This window comes from Rhinopithecus roxellana, chromosome 6, assembly GCF_007565055.1.
Source record: "Rhinopithecus roxellana isolate Shanxi Qingling chromosome 6, ASM756505v1, whole genome shotgun sequence".
In the NCBI taxonomy this organism is placed as follows: Eukaryota; Metazoa; Chordata; class Mammalia; order Primates; family Cercopithecidae; genus Rhinopithecus; species Rhinopithecus roxellana.
The window spans coordinates 91,763,647-91,777,723 of record NC_044554.1 but is presented as its reverse complement, the minus strand read 5'-3'; the positions used below and the strand labels follow the sequence as shown (position 1 = coordinate 91,777,723).

At 40.1% G+C, this 14,077-nt stretch overlaps 1 protein-coding gene across 3 annotated transcripts in view; it reads left to right on the top strand.

Moving 5' to 3' along the window:
• The window catches only part of AMPH (amphiphysin), a 258,597-nt gene that overhangs the window by 121,448 nt on the left and 123,072 nt on the right, over window positions 1–14,077 (top strand). For all 3 annotated transcript variants that reach the window (XM_030933296.1, XM_030933295.1, XM_030933294.1), the window contains exon 3: window positions 8,386–8,440. In XM_030933296.1, the coding sequence (XP_030789156.1) occupies window positions 8,386–8,440 (55 nt within the window). The remainder of the gene's footprint in view (window positions 1–8,385; window positions 8,441–14,077) is intronic.

Sequence of the window (14,077 nt, the reverse complement as noted above, 5' to 3'; positions counted from 1 at the left end):
CTTTGATACTTAAAACTACAAATGAAAAAAACAAGGAAGCATTATAAATTCCCAAGTAGCTTGTTTTGGGAAGGTTTTTCTTTTCTTTCTTTTTTTTTTTTTTTTGAGACGGAGTCTCGCTCTGTCACCCGGCTGGACTGCAGTGGCCGGATCTCAGCTCACTGCAAGCTCCGCCTCCTGGGTTTACGCCATTCTCCTGCCTCAGCCTCCCGAGTAGCTGGGACTACAGGCGCCAGCCACCTCGCCCGGCTAGCTTTTTTTGTATTTTTTTAGTAGAGACGGGGTTTCACCGTGTTAGCCAGGATAGTCTTGAACTCCTGACCTCGTGATCCGCCTGTCTCGGCCTCCCAAAGTGCTGGGATTACAGGCTTGAGCCACCGCGCCCGGCCTGGGAAGGTTTTTCATCATGCATCTTCCTCACGAAGATATTCATTTGCAATATGACATGTAGCAGAACTTAGGTCAATCAAGCATTTGTGAAACACCTACCCTTTGCATAATTTGTCATTTACAAAGTGTTAGTGGAATGATAATAGTGTTATCCAGCACTTCTGGAGTGCATGATATGTGCCAGGCACTCAGCAGATACTTTATATAACTGGACTCCCTCAACCTTCATGATAGCTCTAGGTGGTGGGTATTGTTACCATCTTCATTTAATAGATGAGGAAATCAGAGACCTAGAGAGATTAAGTAACTTGCCCCAAGTTGTATGGTTAGAAGTGGCAGAGCTTAGATTTTAAGGCCAGGAAGTGTGATCTCAGAGCCCGTAGACTTAACCACTATGTGATATGAATCACATCTAATAAACTCCGTGGAATTGTGGGCCTTTGAGAAAAACTAGTGAACAATTGATATCTTTATTTACAGATGAGTACTATATCCTGAGAGCATGGAGAATGGTGCATTTAGTTACCTTATCCTCATTTATCAACAGTTGCTTCTTGTTGGGCAGCTTTCTCCTTCATCATCCTTTATACCCTGGGGCAGAGAGGTGGGAGAGCAGGGATCAAGCTGGTGGGCTCTTGAGGTGGATCATAGGGCTAAAATAATTCAGCCTACCTGGATTCCAGTTCTGGCTTGCCACCTATTAGATGTGTGACTTTGGGCAAGTTCTCAGTCTCTGTGCCTCCGTTTTCTCATATGTGCCAACCATATGCAATTATTGTGAGGAGTATGAGCTAACAGAGTTGTGAAACTTAGAACAATGCCTGGATCAAAGTGGCCACTCAGTAGGTGTTAGACTTTGTGATTGTTTTGCCAGATCAAAAACTTTCATTGTTGCATCATGGACTGATTTATGTTCTCCTCAGAGTCATTAGCTGAATTCCTAATCCCCACTACCTCAGAATGTGACTGTTTTGTCATTAAGGAGGTGATTAAGGTTGAGTGAGGTCATATACCTGAGCCCTAATCCAGCAGGACTGGTGTCCTCATAAGAAGAGGGAGAGGCAACAGGGACACATGCTCACAGACAAAAAGTCACATGAGGACACAGCAAGAAGGTGGTCATCTGCGAGCCAAGGAGAGAGGCCATGGGGGGAAATTGCACCTGCCAACACCTTGATCTTAGACTTTCAGCCTCCAGAACTGTGAGAAAGCCACCTGGTCTGTGGTTTTGTGTTGTGGCAGCCCAAGCAAACTAACACAGACATCATAAATGGCAGTTTCAGAAATGTTCTGGCTGTTGATTAGGCCTGGAATAATGATAGCCAAGGCTCTTCCTTCTCTACCATCAGTGCATCTCTGTGCCTTGACACAGCAGTTGTTTTTCTAGTCCTTGTACTTGCTGTCTGATTTGGTCACGACAGAATGTTATAGATAGAGCTAGCATCTATACCCACAGCAGGGGACACTGAGCAGCAAGTCACAGGAGGACTTGCTGCTGGAAGTGGAGCTCCTTTAAAGTCTCCCTTGATTTTTGGGTCAGTTCTCTATGCCCCTCCCCTACCAATATATTCAATACTGTGCTCTAGCTATTAAGATTTTAAATCATGCCCGTAATGCACCTTGTAAGTCAAGTCTCCTCACACACACACAGAGAGAAAAACAACTGAGTGGTTTTTCAAGGGTCACAAATTCAAGGCAATAAAGCAGATCTTCCAGCTATATCCAGTCTGCATGCTGTGATGATTTAATGGCTGTTTAACACAATATGGGTTAGCTTTTCCAGAAGATCTGAATGGAGATCTGTATAAATTCAAAAAAGTTGACTGGCTTAAGGGAAATAAATGGAGAGATTGTACATGTGATTATGATGATGTCACTATACTTCCATAATTATGATATATTTTGATATATCATAATTCGATACTGTTTTGTTGAAACTAGAAAGTATGTGATAATCAGTTTTCAGATCGTAGATATTCTTGGAATTGGTGACAGGGATAGTTGGAAACTGGGCCACGAATCTTGGATAAAATTGTAGAAACTGAGATGTTCTCTTTGACATTTCTCTTCCTTCCATGCACTCCCTGCCTTACCATCCCAGGAATATGACTGCAAATATCCAGTCTTATTTCATCTCTGTCTTGTAGCCTCTGCATTAATATCTGTGAAAAAAAGAAATAAAAAAAGAGAAGCTGTTTTATGAAGTCAGTGCTGGCTTCTTAATGACAGACAGCTCTGATAGTGCAAAGAGCTCAAAGCAAGGAAACAGAAATGTAAATTTCAGAGACCCTGGTGCTTTTACTTATGAAAAACTCTCATCTTCCCATTTAACAGCACCTGAACTTTTCATAGGGAGAGCTCTATTTCTTAACAAACCAGGAGTGCCTGTAGTGCTCAGTGGCCTAATGTCTTTGATCGTAAGTGGATTCAGATATTATGTTATTAGTCATCTGTTAATCAAGGTGCTGATTATGGGCTCATTAAATCTCATCTCCTTGATAATCTAATTTTCCTCTAAGCTTCAAAAATGATCAGCAAATTTATTATCATTGCTTTCAAGATTGAGTTAACCTGTCTGAACTCTGAGAAATTGAGCCAGTTTTAATTTTGATATGTTACTTCAGCCATTTTCAAGAGAAAAATGTCATCAAAGGCCAAAAATGATAATGTAACTCTGGGAATGTCTATAGGCTTATGATCACAGATGAGATGACAGGACTCACCTTTGTAAAATTACAACTTTATGAAGTTGTCTCCTAAGATCCACCTTTCATGCAGATGTTAGTACTGCTGGCTTTCCACCTGAGCCCTTTTTAAAATGTCAGCTCACAGTTTCTGAGTTGGAGAGGCAACTTAATGAAACATTTTTGCATACTGTGTGTGATATTTTCTTCCTCTTGTCTTTCCTTTTCTTTTTATAACAAAAATTACTTATAAAGATAAGTCAGTGCTACACTGACCATATATTAACAAGCCAATTCGCTGGGCGCGGTGGCTCAAGCCTGTAATCCCAGCACTTTGGGAGGCCGAGACGGGCAGATCACGAGGTCAGGAGATCGAGACCATCCTGGCTAACACGGTGAAACCCCGTCTCTACTAAAAATACAAAAACTAGCCGGGCGAGGTGGCAGGCGCCTGTAGTCCCAGCTACTCGGGAGGCTGAGGCAGGAGAATGGCGTAAACCCGGGAGGCAGAGCTTGCAGTGAGCTGAGATCCGGCCACTGCACTCCAGTCCGGGCGACAGAGCGAGACTCTGCCCCCTGCCCAAAAAAAAAAGCCAATTCAACGGACTATTGCCTGTTTAACAGGTATTAAATGCCTATCGTTTGAGGTATTTTCCAGACCTGCTTAACCTTACTAATAAAATCCACAGGGTTTGGTTTTTCTTGTGCAGTTGGGGCTATAGTGATGCACATCCCCACCCCGGGGTGTCATGCACATGGTAGTATGTAGGAATGGTGCCCCTAAATTGTGCAGTGGTTGCTGCTGCTCTATTAGTTCCTTAGGAATCACTAATTCATTCTATGAATTTTGTCCGCAACTAAATTAAATTAATGTCTCAAGTATGGTTTCTTTCTTCTGGGCAGAAATAACTAGGTTAAAGGTAAACTAACAAAATTATACCTTTTTCAAGACTCTTGAAGTCTTGGCATATGTATTTACTAATATTAGTATATTGCAGGGCTTCAAAATTCAGTGTATGTAAACAAACAAACAAACAAAAAGCTTGACTCAGTAATTTCCCGTACTCATTGCATCTTCATGCAGTTGGATCTTCTCCAAAGAGGAGTATTACTAGGCAATTCAGACAACTTAATTATAATAGACCCCCCTGCCCTCCTGTTGCCATGATCCCTGTGACCAGGACATAGAACAATAGTTTCCTGATATCTTGTAGAAAACGATATAAAGAAACAAGAAGGGAAAATACAGGCATATAATCTCAAGGGTGCAGAAAACTTTGTTTTCTGCACACACATGTGCAGTACATAATTCACAGCTGAATTACTAAAATGATACTTTACAAAGGAATTTGGAATGAACTTCAAATTCAGTGAAATCTGAGCAATGTTATAAGAATTTGTTTACTTTCAAACATCTGCTATTCCTGCAGAATAATGATCTTAAGGAAATTTTGTTATGCAATAAGTTTTGTATAGAAAAAACTACTTTATGGCATATTGTAAGTGGAGGATTTTTCTCCAGAGCTTTTTACCTTTTTGATTAAGGTCGAAATTTACATGAAATTAAGTGTGGCTATTACTGTGGTTCTTGAAACCCAAATACTTATGGGGAAAATTAAGAATTTTAATAATTGGAAAAGAAGAAAGTCGTTTAAATCAGCCTTTAGTTTATCTGCTTAAATTGAACTCATTTATTAAGTAATTATTGCACAATTTTGAACTGTGTTCCACTCTTATATAAAAAATCTCTTCTGGATTTCTTATTTCATAAAAAAAAAAAAAAAAAAGTCTGCAGTCCTTCCCTTTGACAAGATGAATCCAGTATATGGATTGGAGGCTGAATTATTTCACTTTATTTCTACTGAAGGAAAAGGCAATTAGTTAATTGTGGGGTTAATTTGATATAACTTTATTCCTTCAACATTTGAGAAAAGAATGCCTTTCACTGCTACTTTTTTGCTATTTCTGGATATTCTGAGCAATCCTGGTGACTCATAACCATCCCTTTTCATGGCCGGCTCTGTGTAACTGAGGGAACACATCTTTCTGGGTGAGAAGTAAGCCTTGCTTAACTCGGTGTCCCTCACACATTTCCATGGAAGGACCATGACTGGTACAGCAGAATCCTAAAGCAGCAGCTGAAAGCAGCAGAAATCTGTGAAGTTCTGTGTTTCATTCCCATGCTGTTTTTTTATTCGACTTCATAAGAGGTGGCTTAGTGGTTGTAAAATAATGGTTTCTCTTCCATTTCTTTCCCTTCACCTCAAGAAACTGATGTTCCAGAGAGATCTTTTAGCTTTGTTTTGTGGATGTATGTGCCCTAGACAAACCACTAAATGCCCCCAGATTCTACAATTATATAGTTTGAGAAATGTGGTCTTAATGGATTCAAGCCCTCCTAATTGTACCTTTTAGGGTTTTTAGGCTTTAGATTGGTTTGGGTCTACATTTGTCTAGGTAAATTTCAGATATTATTCTCTCTGAAATTGTCTGAAATATGATGGGACAAATGATGCTGGAGCTTGCTTCTCTCTCAGTTCCATTCTGTCTCTTTCCATTGCTTGGCCACCACTTGGGCTTCCATTTGTGAACCATTCAGTTTGTCCTTAATCTTTCCAGTTTGATTTTTCTGAAATGTTTCTGTAAATGCCATTAGTCCCTTTCTGTTCACTAACTCGAGTGGGCTTTTTATTCGTTAGATTTCAGCTTCTCTCCACATTTTGGCATTTCCTCTGTTGATGGTGAATCATTTTATCGGAAGTTTGGGCTAGGTTTATGCCATGGTAGCAATGTCTCGGTGGCTTTCAACAATGGAGGTAGGTTTCTCACTCATGAAAATGCAGGTGGTGGCTGTGCTCTGTGGTCCCTTCACTCTGGGATCCAGATTGAAGAAACAAATTCTGTATGGGGAGAGGAAAGAAATGGCAGGAGCATGTGATGGCTCTTATAGCTTCAGCTTGAAAGTTGGACATGTAACTTCCACTCATGTTTCATTGGCTAAGTCAAATCCTACAGCCAAGCCTGATGTTGCTGAGGCAGGAAGTATGATCTTTCTCCAGTGACAGATCTGGTAGGGAGGTGCAGCATAGATTGACAATAATAAAATCTACCAAAATTAATATATGACATTATATCAAAGCCATATTTTTTCCACTTTTTATATACTCAGAATGTGACACAATGCCCTCACATAATGGATATTTAGAAGGGGAGAGACCCACTTCTTTTGTTCCAATATACTTTTCTTGGTGGTTTTGAGGACTTCATCCTGACTTCTCTGGGTCCTCTTCATTGTCTACTTTTACTCAAGTGTTTATCATGAGCATTTTCTCTTTATTCTCCTCTTCCTCTCTCTGGAAATAGTTTTCTACTACACTTTGCTGTTTGGAACCCCACCATGATTTGCTTTATTTTCTCTAGCTGATGGAATTTGCCATCACACAAACTTCTGAGTGTTTCAACAAGAGAATAGAAAGCTTGAGTTTTGATTTAAAACCATGTTGAGACACTAGAAAGGGAGTCAATTGTTTAGTACTTTGATTTCTGCTTTGCCATTCTGATAGAACCATTGTGTTTGAAGTTCATATGTGCCAGCAAACGGACTCATCCTAAGCTTTTGTCTGGTAGTAACTGGATTTATAGAGCTACAAAAATAACCTGAGCTTTACTCAAATACAGAATACCTCACCTCAGTGTTGCATAGATTTCAAAGAAATAATGTCACTATACCTGCACAATGCAAGTGTTATATGGAAAATATCCTAATTCAGAATCCCTTTTGCTGTCAAGCATAGTCTTATTTCTTTTCAGTTTCTTTGTATTAATCATTATCTTTAAATGTGATGGGCATTTGTTTTTGTACTCCAACACTTTGAATGGCGGTTGCAATGCTAAATGTAATCTGCCTTGCAGTGCATTTTTTTCTTTTTTTCTTTTTTTGCTTACATATTTTAGCTCCCCCACTAGATGATAATGAGGAAAGAGGGTCCCCCCACCACCACTCTTTTGGGCAAATACTAACAGTGTTTGTTAAATTGAACATGACTATTGAAATTATTGAGCTCAAGGTGGAGTCCTGTATGCTAGCTCTCTGCAATTTTGTTAAATGACTATGCAATTAAAATGCATGCATGTTTTAAATAGATTTTCAGTTGTAAAATCATAGAAGCTACTGTTGGTGCTCAGACATATGCCCCTAGTACCTACTTTTTCTGAGCCCACCAGACTGACTTGCCAGCATTGGTAACTCTTTGCCTGAGGGCTTCTCTGGTTTCTGGAGCCCTCTCTGCCCCTATGTAGATGTATTGGGGAATTAGTGTCCCCTAGGAGCAGCTCTAGAAACATAGCTGACAGGAGATATTGGATAAACGCCTCAGCTTCCTTGCCTTTCAGTTAGGGAATCTATAGGGTGTTTCATTGACACTGTCTTCCAGAGTTCCCCAGGGGAACTGAGGTCCAGTTGCCCACAGTGGTAACTTGCTTGATAATGCTCCCTGTATCCGCTGTCTTCCCTTCTTTTCCTCGCTTCTCTACTCTCCTATTGGCATTTCTTTGATTAACTCCAAAGTAAACTATTTGCAGTCTCATCCTAGTTTCAGAGAGTCTCGGAGTTTCTAAAAAGGTATCCAAACCAAAACAGGCATTCATGTGTCAACATTTACAATTTAACAGTTTCTCTATTTCAGTGCAGTCCAATAAAAATATAATGCAAACTACATAGTTTAGAATTTTCTAGTGGCTACATCCTTAAAGTGAAAAGAAAGAGGTGAAATTTTAATAATGTAGTTTAACTCAATAGACCCAAAATATTATCGTTTTAACATGTAATCTGTATAAAATTAATGAGGTTTTTTTTTTTTTTTTTTTTTGGTACTCAGTCTCTAAAATCTGTTGTATAAAATATACTTACACTGTAAATGGAAAATACCATTACAGTATGTCTCAATTGCAAGTACTCACAGCCATATGTGGCTTGTGGCTACCATATTAGATAATGGTGATCACTTCCCTACTATTATAACCCATGTGTCAGAATCTAGAAATTTGATAGCTCTTGAATTAGAGGCTGTGTAATGAATTGTATTGTCTAATAGCAAAATCTTGCCTTCTCCTTTTGCTCTTTGAAGTGAATGAAATTTCTATAAATATCTAGACTGATGGACATTATTGCCTTGTTTAGTCTGTGTCCACATATTTATGTTTTTTTCAAGAATGAGATTCTGGCAATAGTAACTTTGAGACTTAACACTTCTTAGATGTTTTCATGCAAAATATAGACTAGATGTTTAGCATCTGTGCTTGTGTTTTTTAGGCAGAGGGTACCAGACTTCAGCGAGAACTCCGAGGATATTTAGCAGCAATCAAAGGTAATGTGTATGAGTTGTTTACTGCATGTTACTAAGCACAGGTTGTTCTTGGAATTCATGAGTGACAGGATTAAGTGTTAATTACAAAGCCATTTGGCTTCCTGGCAAGATGGGTGCTTGAACACAGGTGGTCCATTCCACCCACCCCCAAATTCCCATTGAAATGATAATCAGAATATATAAGGAAAAAATATGTGTGCCCTTATGCTGGAAACTAGAAATAAATGCCACCTACATGCCAAAGCTTTCCAGGAAAATTTCTTAGAGTGAGCCTGAGACCTTGTTTAAGAAAAGCTGCAGCTGGCTTACCTCCTGAGGGAGACCACATCCCAAGAGTGGAGCACTCACAGACTCTCACCTAAGCCCTCTCACTGGAAGGGGCAAGACATGGTGGCAGAGGCAGGTGGAAGATGATCAGCAAACATGGCCCTGGACTGGCTGTGACTTGTGTGGACTAGCAGCACTTGCAGCCCTACCGACATGCAATGCACGGGCATAGAGAGGCCCCGGCATGAGTTTCTGGGACTCAGCCATGTAAGGCAAGGAAATGAGGCCACTGGAGGAGGGGGAAGAGAGCAATAGGAAGGTGGGCTCAGCCTGTGCCTGCTATCCATCATCACGCTGCCTGCCCTGAGTCACAGCCAAGTGTGCCCATGGATATGATGTATCATAAGGCAGATTTTGTGGGGAAAGAATGGATCATCTGACAAAGGGTATTGGAAAACTGACCAAACACTTAGAAAACAGTGAAATTCTCAACCTCACACTTTACTCCCTCCTTCCTAATTCCAGATATAGTAAAGATGTAAATATGTTGTACTGGACTCAATTAACTTCAGTAGGGATGGCACCAGGTTCAAAAGGCCGAAAAAGGGAACCAGAGTCAGCAAACAAGACACAGGATTTTATTAGTGGGAAACTTACATACAGAGTGGGCCCAATCATGGCAGGGCTGGGCAGGAGTATCGCACCGCCAAGTGGTGGCAGGCTGGGCAGGAGAACTGCATCCATTTGCAAAAAGCAATGCAGTTTCTGTAACATTTTCGCTTAGCACCCTCTACCTAACAACCTCCACCTGGCAACCTTCGTTTAACCCAAAACACATGGCCTCAATCCCCTGTATGGCTCACCTTCCACGGGACAGGCTCAGGGCTCAGATGTTCCTTGTAGACAAGGAATGAATCTCTGGGTTGGCCACTCCCAGATTTCTTAGCTCAGAACTCTGAGCACATATTCAGGTGCATCTACCATACAGGGTGATTCTCAGGGTATGCTTAAGTTATCACTGTCAGGTGTGTCTGCCATGTATCACTATGCAAAGAAATGTGCTAAAGTACTAGAAAAAAATACAGTAAATTTAGTCTCCAGGCTCTAGAGGTCTTTATAAGGGTTACTCGCAAGGCAGAAACCCATAAATCTCTCCATAGAGATGGAGAAATTTGACCTCATAAGTATGTAGACCTTAATATGTTTTTTAAAAACACCATTTTGGCAACATAGTTAATGAAAGTAAATCAAGATATAAAGAGCTCAGTGAGTAGACTAAATGAAGGTCAATTGGTTAAATTAAAATTGGGCAGAAAACTCTAAGGAAAAATTAGCCAAAGAAGAACTATAGATGGGTGATAAACACAAAAAAGCCTTATCCTCATGAATAATCAAAGAATATTAAGTAGCGTCGAAAAGAAGATTTTATCATTTTTCCTCCAAATGTTCAAAGACATTACAAATAAAATACTGCTGTATTTAGTACTGGTAAAGCTCTGGGAAGTGGACTCCATTCATGTATTGCCAGGAGGATAGCTTTTTTGGAGAGCAGTTAGTAAAAACTTTTATTTATTTATTTGGTATGCTTTTTGACATACCAGTTTCATTCTAAGAATTTATTCTCACAGTTTTAATGTGGATGTGTAAAACTGAATACAAACATGTTATTAAATAATGAAATAATAAAAATATAATAATAATAAAATGGCCAAAATAATAAAAATTGGCAAAATTGATTTTGAAACTAAAATATATTTATGAATTTTATAGTCCAGGCATAGCATTTTAATTCTCATGACAGCTCTATAAGGCAGGTAGTTTTATTATCTTCATTTTATCAATAAGAAAAGTGAGTTACTGCCAGGCACAGTGGCTCACACCACCTTTAATCCGAGCACTTTGGGAGGCCAAGGTGAGGGGCTCACTTTAGGCCAGGAGTTCAAGACCAGCCTGGGCAACATGGCAAAACCCCATCTCTACTGAAAATACAAAAATTAGTCAGGTGTGGTGGCACATGCCTGTAGTCCCAGCTACTCAGGAGGCTGAGGCAGGAGAATTGCTTGAACCAGGGTGAAGGTTGCAGTGAGCGGAGATCATGCCACTGCACTCCAGCCTGGGTGACAGAGTGAGACCCTGTCTCAAAAAAAAAAGAAAGAAAGAAAAAGAAAAAGTGATTTTTTAAACAGAGTTTAAATAGCTCATCCAAAGTTGCATGCCAAGAAAACAACAAGACCAGATTGCATATTTCGTTCTGTGTTTCTCCAGAGCCCTGGTTTTATCTATTGTCTTTTACTGCCTTTGAACTACATGACCAATAGTAGGCATCAGTTTCACAAGTCAGAGTTCATCTATACAATGAGATAATGGCAGCCTACTACTATTACTTTTTCGTGAGCACTTACTATGTGCTAGAGTCTGTGCTGAGCATTTTAGGCACATTACCTGTTTCTAACTTCCCAACATAGCCATATTATCAATGTCATTAACTTGATTTTACATTTGCAAAGAAGTAAGTCTCAGAGAATTTAACTTCCACAGCTTGATGGAGCTCATCATTAATTACTCCCAAATCAACCTTAAGTATTTGTAACAGTTCAGTCGGAAAACAGAAGCCACTCTAGGTATTTCTTTTATTATTGATTTAGGATTTGAACACAGAAATCATACATTATTTCTAGCATAGGACTTTTTCTGGGTAGTTGATTTTTTGAAAATGTGGATAAGTTTGTTGAATGAAAAAATGAGTTCTCTTTCCCAAGTCTATTCAATTTGGTCTGTGCTGCTTATAAAGCGTGCTGCTTTATAAAGACTGGCATAATTGTTTTCCTTAATGTGATCTAGAAGAATTCCCTGAGGGTGAGGCTTGAGCTCCGGAGAAAAGCTGGGTAAAGCATCAAATAAGCCTTTTTGGCAGACTGCGCCTGCACTCCAGGGCTAGTGGCCATGGCTCCATATGAAGGAGAAAGGAATTCTATCAGCTTTTCCCCACCTTGGGTTTGCTGATTGACTATGTTAACAAGTGATGCTCCAAAAAAGAGATCTCTGTTTAGATTACTTTGTCCATAGCTGATTGGAATGAAGTTTTAAACAGGCTACTACTGAGTTTCTCAGAGCCCTTAATATGCTAAAGTCAACTCCAGAAATCCCGTGGGACAGGCAGGAATTCTGAGTTTTTTGACTGCAGGACCCTTCTCTCTTCTCAAAGCCTTGTGAAGAATGAGGAGTGTTCCTGGGAACACATTTTGGGTTTTGGGACCAAACTTGAAAACAAGGTATATGCCTGTGTTAGTCTGTTCTCACACTGCTAATAAAGTCATGCCCCTAGACTGGATAATTTATAAAGAAAAAGAGGTTTAATGGACTCACAGTTCCACATGGCTGGAGAGACCTCACAATCATGGCGGAAGGCAAAGGAGGGGCAAAGGCATGTCTTGCGTGGTAGCAGGCAAGACAGAGTATGTACAGGGGAACTCACTTTTATCAAACCATCGGATCTCATGAGACTTACTCACTATCACAAGAACAGCACAGGAGAAACTCACCCGCATGATCAGTTACCTCCCACCGGGTCCCTCCCACAACACATGGAGATTATTACAATTCAAGGTGGGATTTGGGTAAGGACACAGAGCCAAACCATATCAATGCCTTAAGTAGATCATAATTTACATTTTCAAAGGTTTTCATGGGTAATTTTTCTTGTTTTCACAAGGACAACTCTGGCTAACTAACCCTGCTGTCATGCAGGTAGCATCAGGGCAGCATGGGAGAAAGTGATATCTAGCCCTGGAGAGTCATGGGTCCTGTCGCAATTGTGGGAAAATCATTAAGTCTCTTAGTTGCTTTGGGTTCCTCATCTATGAAGTGCTTCATGTCTCTCAGAAGCTCCCAAAGACCCCAAAACTGGGATTCTGTGAAGTTGGGTTAAATGAATTCTAATCATTTCATTATGACTGATCTCTGGGTGGCTTCTCCTCTGTGGGTCTTTATGATTTCTGCGGATGCTTAGGCTTTGTGAGGCAGATCTTATGCTTGCATTCATTTTAGCAGCAAACACGTCTGGAGCACCATTTGTGCACCTGACACTGTTCTAGGACAGGGAGATGCAGAGATGAACAAGACATAGTGCCTGCTTGCAAGGAGCTCACAACAGAGTGGGGAGACAGTTAAATAAAAAAGGCCAGATGGGCATAGTAATAGGTATTTTAATAGATACGTGCATTGAGTGCCATCATAAGAGAGGACAGACTCCCACCTTAGGAGAGGCAAGAGACTGGGGCACGAATGGTTCTTCCAAGGAACTTACATTTGAATGAACCCAAGAAGTGGGGTCATAGGTGGCCATCAAATGGTTAGGTTTTCTAGAGAAAGATAGATTTCAGAGGGACATTGCAGGTGGAAGAAACAACTGGACCAGGAAGCAGAAGGAAGCATGGGTTCTTGAGGGAACAAACAGAGCAGTTAGATGCAAGCAGAAAATTGAGCTGGATGAAACATGGAAAGGCGGGCAGCATTTATATAAAGAAGTGCTTCATGTATCATATCATATGGGAATTTTATTCTATCAATAGACAGGAGAGTCATTGTTAGAGTTATTGTAGGCAAGGGAAAAAGTCCCATGATCAGATTAGCATTTTAGAAAAATAGTTATTGTGATTGTGTGGAATTCAGGCTAGAAGAAGTGCAACTGCATGGAGATTTAGTAGAAGTCTAGTCCAATACTTCAATAATACTATTAGCTAACACTTATTGAGCACTTATGTGCTAGGCACTGAGATAAGCATTTGACATGCCTCAGTTTATGTAATTTTCCCTATAACCTTGTGGCAGGTATATTTATTGGTATTTTACACTTTGGAAAACTGAGGTTATAGGTGATTAATAATTTGCCTAAAATCACACGGATCACATGTAATGGAACCAAGTTTTTAACAAAGGCTGATTAATTGCAAATAATGGTCTTAATTATTTTGTTACGTTGCCTCCAAAAATATTTTGTATTAGGATGGCTGACAATAGCTTGTGCCAGCTACTTTGCTAAACCCTGTTACGTGGATTATGTTATCTAATCTAAATCATAGGTGATGAGTACCTAATCCAGGGAAGGGCAGTGGGCAGGGAAGGAAGGGGCTGGATTTGAGAATCAGGTGGAATTGGTGACTGAGCTTTGGGAGGATGAATCTGGGATGACTTCCCGTTTTCGAACTGAAGCAACTGGGTGGCATTCATGAGAACTGAGAAAAGGAGACGAAGCAGGTTTGGACAGGAAAATTTAAAGTTTGTTTTTGACATGTGAAGTTTGAGGTATTAATAAGACATCCAAGTGGAGATGTAGAGTAAGAATTTAGAATTGGGAGTCACTGGCATGCA